This window comes from Lithobates pipiens, unplaced genomic scaffold (genome assembly GCF_037356315.1).
Source record: "Lithobates pipiens isolate NorthernLeopardFrog02 unplaced genomic scaffold, aLitPip1_a1.2 Scaffold_18, whole genome shotgun sequence".
Lineage (NCBI taxonomy): Eukaryota > Metazoa > Chordata > Amphibia > Anura > Ranidae > Lithobates > Lithobates pipiens.
This window is the reverse complement of record NW_027507758.1, coordinates 139,909,575-139,918,666: the sequence shown is the minus strand read 5'-3', so window position 1 is coordinate 139,918,666 and position 9,092 is coordinate 139,909,575. Positions and strand designations below refer to the sequence as shown.

The 9,092-nt window shown below is 41.7% G+C and overlaps 1 protein-coding gene across 1 annotated transcript in view; it reads left to right on the top strand.

Annotated features, from left to right (window-relative positions):
* Positions 1–9,092, top strand: part of PYGB (glycogen phosphorylase B) — a 150,689-nt gene that overhangs the window by 108,134 nt on the left and 33,463 nt on the right. Inside the window, exons 7-10 of the mRNA XM_077486189.1 lie at positions 5,564–5,646; positions 5,813–5,956; positions 8,105–8,197; positions 8,576–8,722. Of these exons, the coding sequence (XP_077342315.1) occupies positions 5,564–5,646; positions 5,813–5,956; positions 8,105–8,197; positions 8,576–8,722 (467 nt within the window). The remainder of the gene's footprint in view (positions 1–5,563; positions 5,647–5,812; positions 5,957–8,104; positions 8,198–8,575; positions 8,723–9,092) is intronic.

Below are 9,092 nucleotides of genomic sequence, written 5' to 3'. Positions count from 1 at the left end.
GAATTCCAACTTTATTTTCACTAGAAATGAATTGAATGATCAATCCCAGCATGGATTATACCTCTGAACCATGTTGCTCTACTGTCTGCAGATGCCCTGATATTCTGGGTTTAGTAGTGGCTTTGTGTCATGTGACACTCTGTATATTCTTCTGATAGACTCTGTCCCTTCCGCGGCCACTTCCTGCAGCAGCAGCTAGAGTCTGTAACACTCCCCTTGTCTTTCAGACTCTGCAAATGATGGAACTTCCTTCACAGCGCTGATGGCGGTGGGATTGAATACATCCTAATTAGCATTTAATCCCTCCCAGTCACACCTACAGGAAGAGTCCAAACCTCCCAAGTACCGCCTCACAGATCACATCATTATTCAATAAGGAAACCCCTTCATACACAAACACACACAGCCCATTCTGAAAGCTAGGTGTGCTACTGCTGGGCAGAATTGATTGGATCACCATTACAATTCAATCCTGCCCAGGTAAATATGCTGACCAGTGTGAACAGGGAGAGTCCCACCCCTCAGATCTTGCCCTCTCAGAGCCTTGCTCTCTGTGACATGATTATTTTTATGAAACAAACATCTACATAATAACCTCCCATAGCCCTTCCTCTGTAGTCTTGCAGCAAGCTATTCTTCTTTGGCATGCTGCAAGACAGGAATGACACAGGAGGTGGTATGACACATTTATACCTTTCACCACCCACATGAAGACGCATAAGGCCCCTTTCACACGGGGCGGATCAGTAATGATCCGCCCCGTGATGATCCGCTCGCTCAGCGGGGATCGCTCCATTGTCCCCGCTGAGCCGGCGGCTGACAGGGCGGTCTCCGCACACTGTGCAGGGACCGCCCTGTCAGCTCTCCGCTCTCCTCTATGGGGATCGGATGAGCACGGACCGTCTGTCTGTGTTCATCCGATCCGCTCTGCAGACGGATAGAAAAATAGGATTTTCCTCCGTCTGCAGAATCGGACTTTTGCGGAGGCAGACAATAGCGGGTGTCTGCGGATGTTCATCCGCAGACACCCGCTATCCCATAGGGATGCATGTATCTCCGTATTTCATCCGCAAACGGATGGATAAAATACGGACATACTGTCCGCATGTGTGAAAGGGGCCTTAAGCCCACAGTAACCTGAAGACCCACCCAATCAACTCCCAGAACTGGAACAAGTGACTCCCATAGCCTGCCCTGAAGTTACAGGTGCCCAAAGGATCATGGGACATGTAGTATTAGGACTGGAATTGGAAGGAAGCTGAAAGTCAGAGGACTTTGAACTTCAGCCAGGAGGAGTGACATCACAGACACAGAAACCTTCTGTATACAGCTATAGGGGGTAAGTTGCACACAAACTGACAGTGCAGTCAGAAAAGCTGGACCTCTTCTTTAAGAGGTTTCATTCACACGACCCATGGGTGCAGATAATTTGATGTGTTAAGAGGCAGCTAAACGCCGTCTCTGGAGGGAGCAACATTTTGTGCTGTGACTATATGGGGGGATGGAGTATTGTCTTTGTCAGGACAAGTCTGATCATTGAAGGAGAGTAAGCTTAGTTCCTAGCACAGCTAGAGAACTGATGGTGTTCTTCCCTGTTTAGTGTGGTCAGTTTTTAATAAGAAAGCAAGGGGACTAGCAGGAGCACCAGGGATTTCACACAAAGGAACCAATGCAAAAAAACAAGATACTTTTAAGTATAAGTATATGATACAGCAGGCACATATCAGTAATATGCAATGTTGGGTTAACATACCTCTTTAATGATCCTATAATGTACTTTTAATGAAATTATTTCTGAAAGCTTTTCTGCATTCGTGTAACGTCCTCCATGAGCTCTCGCACCTCTCATCTTTCCAACTCACTTCAGTTAATTTGGAACAAGCAGCACATGTTGTGGTTATGTACGCTACAAACCCCATAATCCCTAGTCCATCTCAGGAGCAAGCAGGAAAGGTTGACTATGTTCCTACATACAGTGGGACCGTGGCGAATAAACATTGCCACACTCTAAAGCAGGGGTCTCAAACTAGCGGCCCTCCAGCTGTTGCAAAAGTACAAGTCCGATCATGCCTCAGCCTGTGGGAGTCATGCTTGTAACTGTCAGCCTTACAATGCCTCATGGAACTTGTAATTTCGCAACAGCTGGAGGGCCATCAGTTTGGGACCCCTGCTTTAAAGCCTCTTTCACACATGCGGACCGTTCACTTCATAAGTGTAGTCACTTTTTTTTAACAACGTGGGATCTGCGATATAGCCGAATGACAGCTACAGCGTGGACCTGAATATTCAGGAGGCCGTCATATGATGGCCTCCCCTTTGCACACTCCCCGCACGCCCCCTGCAGGGCGCATGCTGTGATCACCGAGACTCAGGTGATCACAGATCCGAGTAAGGCGTCAGTCCCGGCCCATTACCATGTGATCAGCTGTCAGCCAATAACAACTGATCATGTGTGTAAACAAAAGCTCGGTAATCGGTTTTTCCTTTCTCCCCACGCTGACAGTGTGAGGAGGAAAAAAAAGCCGATCACCGTCTTATGTGCAAGGGACATTGGTCCAGAAGAGGAAGGAGGCACATCTGCCTCATCTGTGCCAATCAGTACCCCCTGCCAGTGCCACCTCCCAATGCCTATGAGTGCCATTGGTGCCAATCAGTGCCACCTAGCAGTGCTGCCTATCATTGTAATCTACCAGTGCCCATCACTGCCACCTATTAGTGTCACTTCTCAGTGACCACCAGTGCCGCCTATCAATGCCCTTCAGTGCCACCTCTGTGTCACCTCTCAGTGCCCACCAGTGCCGCCTTATCGGTGCCACCCATCAGGGCAGCACATCAGTGCAGCTTCATCAGCGCTCATCAATGAAGGAGAAAAATTACCTGTTTGCAAAATTTTATAACAAAATCAAAAAAATATATAATTTTCTTTAAAAAAATGCGGTAATTTAAAAAAAAAATTAACAAAAAATAATCAGAGAGGATCAAATACCACCAAAAGAAAGCTCTATTTGTGGGGAAAAAATGCTAAAAATGTAATTTGGGTACATTGTTGTATGACCGCACAATTGTCATTTAAAGTGCGACAGCACTAAAAGCTGAAAAATGGTCTGGACAGGAGGGGGGTTTAAGTGCCCAGTAAGCAAGTGGTTAAAGAAACAACAGATACATTTTACATCTATTTTTACATCAGTTTTTTATATCCGCTATAGCTGGAGTTCTTAACCACTTGAGTCCCGGAGCCATTTTTTCATGTTTCTTCATGCAAAAATGGACAGTTTGTCCTTTTACATCAGCTTTTTTGTTCCTTCCATTTTTTAACTGAACAAAAACAGGGCTTAGATCTGTTTTTAAAAAAAAATGGGTGTTGGTGGATGTAAATGGATGCAAACAGATGATCATCCATTTACATCTGCTTTTCCATAGAGATGCATTGATGTTAGCTTTTCATCTGTCAACAGATGGATGAAAAAAACAGACAAACTGTCCGTACGTGTGAAAGGGGCCTAACGGGACATTGGACCACAGCAGAAAAAAACAAAAAAGTAATATGGAGATTTGGGGAGGCTGAGAGCAATAAGAAGGTATTTTTTCCATTAAGAATACCTTCTTAGATTTTTTTTTTTAAAACTAGAATTTAGTGTTACTTGGAGGAGATTTGGTCATGTTTTAGGACTGTCTTACTGCGTTTCGCACATGTTGCCTTGAATCTGTGGAGGCCAAAATTAAATCTCAAGAGTATCCAGGAATTTTGGAGTAAAACGTATTGCTCAATGTCAGAAAGCTCTGCCTCCGTCATAGGTTGGGTCTTTTCGGTTATTACCCAAAACCCAATGATAAAAGCAAACAAGACTGGCCAACAACAAATCAAGTCATTGGACTGTTCTATAGTGGTCTTCTTTGAGCCCCAATCTCAATCTCTTTTGAACATCTATAGAAAGAGCTGGGCCAAACTGTCCTTTGGCAAATGCAGAAGTCTTGTTGCGAGTTACAGAAATTGATTGTTTACAGTGATTTCTTCAAAAGGTCGTGCACCAAAATATAAGGTGAAGGGTCCCATTGTCTTTGTCCATACTGTTTTTTATTTAATTTTATGTAAACTATTCTGAGTCAAAAATAAGAGTAAAGTCTGAATTTTACTAAATATGTAAAACAGTAGTGGATGCCAATTAAGTTTGTTAAGTTTAAAGTTTTACTAAAGGTATTTAAAAAAAAAAATTCAAATGATAAATATTTTATACTCATCTGCTCTGTGCAATGGTATTGCACAGAGCACCCTGAACCTTCTCTTCTGGGGCTTTAGAACCACTAGTTCAGAGAAAAATTTCCATGGAAGGGTACCGATAAAATTGTCCATGTCTGTATAGTTATCAGACTGACTCATACAGCATCCCCCAGAAACCACCTCCTCCCTACTTCTAGCTCAGCCAACATCATTTGGTTACATTTCAGGAAAGCCATTTGCAGAGTCCCTGGTGTGGAGGTTTACTGTCACTAATATTAGCCATTTCTCTTGTTGATCTGATCTTTTGTGTTTGGCTCAGAAAAACAACTATACCTTGGCAGGGCGAAAGTCCAACTAGCGATAGGAGTCGTGATTTCTGCTGGCATTGATCCAGCTCACACTGTTACTTTAGGTTTACATGCATGTGCTCTAGTAAGGCTAATGATATATAATTTTAATAATCTTGATATGATTTTGGATTTGGCATATAAATCATGTGACTGTAATGCTGCAGAACATGCATCAGATGTTTCCAGCAAAGACTTCATTGGCAATGGATAATAGCATAACTTACAATCTTAGGGCTTGTTTATACTTGCGGTTGGGGTGTGGTAAAAGCATGCAGATGAGCTGGGTTTTTACTGCCCCCCCACCACTCCCCCTTAAGCTGCAGAATTGGTGGACAGGGGAGTACTGCTCACTGAACACAACCTACTCAGGTGATCTGGGCCCACGCCGCAACTGGACTCTGCTTTTAGGTTTAAAACAGGCAGTGTGGAAAGGACAATGATGCCTCCTCACCATCTGTCAAATGCCCTCTGAAAAGCAATCCACCTTGGAGCCCCTTGTTTTTTGTTAATTTTATAATAGTAACAAACCGTTTTCTTTGCTGCATCGAATTTTTGTTCTTGCATAGTTTGAAGCTCAACTTCCTTTCTTTCCCTGGAGGATACATAAGCAGTATGTTATACTTCTTTTCTACTTTTTTGTTCGTTTATAATTTCGTCTACTGGCTGGTTGCATGATGTACGGGATCCTCAAGGGCTGACATCATAATGCCCTGCACTCACAATCTTTCCTCAGTCTTTAAGGTTGAATAATGCTGGGTGTCGCTCATTCAACATTGAAGACCGGGGACATCTTGTGGCAAAAAGAGGTGCTACATAGGACTGCTCTGGATTGAGGCCAGAGCTGCCTTTTTATATATTTATTTCATCCCTTTTGGGGATATTTAAGAAAAAAATTGGCTTGTAGTTGTGCCATAATAAAATATTTTGAGACCTGAATTAACATGACCACATACTGACTTTATAAATAAGATCCCTTTGCTTATATGTTTTACAGTTAATGTTGGTGACTACATCGAGGCAGTGTTGGACAGAAATCTGGCTGAAAATATCTCCCGGGTTCTCTACCCAAATGATAATGTAAGTTGTTTTTTTTTTTTTTTTTTTTTTATCTTTTTCTACAGTATAGTACAAGTAATCTCTGACAGGCCCATAACATCCAATTTTAGCTTGAATCTCCTTGAAATTCAGCTACCGTGAACTAAATACAGAAAATGACATTTCAGACTTTACTGTGTTCTTACAGTTCTTTGAAGGCAAGGAGCTGCGGCTGAAACAAGAGTACTTTGTGGTAGCGGCTACACTCCAAGACATCATCAGGAGATTCAAGTCGTCCAAGTTTGGATGCCGCGATCCAGTGAGAACCTGCTTTGACACTTTTCCAGATAAGGTAAGGTCTGCGTTATAGAAGGGTTACGACAATATGTGTGTAAAGACATGAGATAATGAGCTGCTTCCGGGCCAGGGACTGCTATAAACTGTCCTCTGTAAGGAGCTATGGAGACCAAATATATAAAAGCTTGGTGTAAAATCAGAGCCCACTGTTGGACTGAACTAGGGTTTGTAATGGCTTATAGTCCCAGAAAATTGACGCAAGCCAGATATTTGCGAATCATTATGTAATAAAGGTGTGCCTTCTGGCACACTGTTAGTGACTACACAAACAAGTAAAGATCAACTGAAGTTCATTTATGGCCGTTGATATAAGAGAAACATGAATGGTATTGGTTACACAAGTACCACCTGCGTAAGTCAAGCCCGGGTCAGGAAAACACCATTGACTTTACAGTAGCAGTACAAATGACAGTTCGAAAATTGTGTTTGACCTGCTTTGCGTTATCGCTTTCTGTGGACGCAGGATGTGCTACTGAGGTGCATTTGCACTGCCGGTCAAATTTAAGCCTTTTCTTGACAAATTCTGCAATTTTCATCCGAAAAGCTGTGTTCAAAGGAAGATGCAGCGTTTGACAAGAATGCCACATTAACATGAACCTTTAGGCCCCTTACACACCAGCAGATTGATCAGGTCCGCCTGCCGTTTTTCAGGTGGACCTGATCAGGACCGTTCTTTGTTCTTTATGGGGCAGTGGATGTCAGCCAGCATCCAATCCGATCTTGTCCGCTAAAAACAGATGGATGGGGATATGTTCGCCACCCGTCCAGCGCATCGAATCAGATGACAATCGGATGGAAACTGACATGCAGCCCATTTACAGCCAACCTCCCCATAGAGATCAGCGGGTTGTGCGACCTGTCATCCACCTGCTCAGTGGGGGTATTACACATGTGAGGAAATGGATTTTAGTCCAGTAGCCAATATTATCGATCTCATCTGTTTCCACCATGTAATCTCATATTCTGAGAGATCATAATACTATTATATTTATGAAAATGGTACTGGTGTGTTGCCGATTGATGCAAAACAATCAATAATATTCCTCCCCGGTCAACCAGCTGAGTTTGATTGTATTCAATTTAAAAGGAGTCTGAATCAATATGAAGGAAAATTATGGCTATTGGATTATTTGCCAGTATAGTAGTTTTGGTTAAATTGCACATCAATTGGATGAAAAGACTGAAACCAATATGGCCACCATAAGAGCCATAAATCTGACAATGTTGTCTAGTATCAATGCTCAAACCAGGGGTCTCAAACTAGTGGCCCTCCAGCTGCTGCGAAACTACAAGTCCCATCATGCCTCTACCTGTGGGAGTCATGCTTGTAACTGTCAGCCTTGCAATGCCTCATGGGACTTGTAGTTCCGCAACAGCTGGAGGGCCGCCAGTTTAAGACCTCTGCTTAAATAATCATTCTGCACCACTGAGCTAGTACAGATGATTTTAAAGTAAGCCCTAACTGAAATGAGTTTGCTACGTTCTGTGTTTCATAACCAGTTGACATTTTTGTACAATTGTGGGTCTGTCTGATTTCTACATTAGACATCTTATTATATCAATTACAATTTTAATGCAGTTTCTTCTGTTTCATAAGAATGATTAATATGTGAAATTCACACTTGGTCAGTTTATCCAATATTTCAGGAACAATATTGTGAATAATATTGCATTTTAAACACCTTATAACTTCAGTACTATGGGTTGTTGACCCTGAACAGATATGCAGATTGTAAAGTCAGGTGTTCTTATCTGCATACTTGTTCGAGGACAGAGACTTAGGAAGTATTTAAGCGGTATTAAACCCAAAACAAAAAATGTAATATATTGAAACTTACCAATCATTAGATGTAGTAGCTGCATTTGTTTTCTTTTTTAAGGCTCTTTTTTTTTTTCTCTCCCTTGACCTTCTTCTGGTGATTTGGCCAGTAGCACACCTTCTGTATTATGCAGACACTGCTCTGGATGAATGAGCACAGGGGCACCTTTGGACAGTAATATTCTGTCTGGGGGGGGGGGGGTTGATGCAATAAGTGCATGATATTTCATAAAACAAAATAATTCCTAGGTAAGAGGAAGAAAAATCACATGTTCATAAGTTTTCCAGTACTATTGCCTATCTAATGCAGCATGTCATTTACAGGTTGCCATTCAGCTAAATGACACCCATCCAGCTCTTGCCATTCCTGAGCTCATGAGGATTCTTGTAGACCTGGAGGGAATGGAGTGGGACAAGGTGAGATCAAATATCCTAGACAACCATAGGCAAACCATTGAATGTATAGTTAAAATATACATATGTCTTCTGTCTTACCTACTACGGGATTTATAGTTTTGTCATGTCACTTTTGTGATTCATTGAAACCTAGGCAAGAGTTGTTAGCTAAATGATTGAACAGCACAAGAGCTTAGTGGATAGCTTTGCCATTATACATGACTGTGATTGTGGGCATCCCCTTGGTGGTTCCTCATTCCTCCTGGAGTTCACAGGGTTTGCAGCACATAGAATGCATGAAGGTAAAAATCATTGAGCCTTTAAAGCCACTTTAAGCCATAGTTGTCTGACACAGTATATGCTCTGGCCTGTGATAATGATCTGTGTTCTTCTCCGTAGGCCTGGGTCATTACAAAGAAGACCTGTGCATACACCAATCATACAGTACTGCCCGAAGCTTTGGAACGCTGGCCAGTTCATTTGTTTGAGAAACTGCTGCCTCGCCATCTGGATATCATCTATGAAATTAACCAGAAACACTTGGATGTAAGACAACACTTTTGTTATATATTCTATATTTTAAGTTATGATGAAGTAATCAAGTTACAGCTCACCTGGAGTTATTGAAATCACACATATATATATATATATATATATATATATATATATATATATAATTTTTTTTTTTTTTTTTTTTTTTGAGCAACATCAATTTACAAATACATTTTGCCACTGCATGGTAGGCTAGGGGAAAGGGCCAGAGTTATACTGAATGCATTATTTAAAAAGACTTATTTCAATTTACAACATACAAAAACACAGTCCATATCCTGCTACAGATCCAGTACTTCTTTTTTTTTTCCCCCATAAGGTTGGTTAGAAAACACTTTGGCTCTTTAGTTTACACCAATATTTT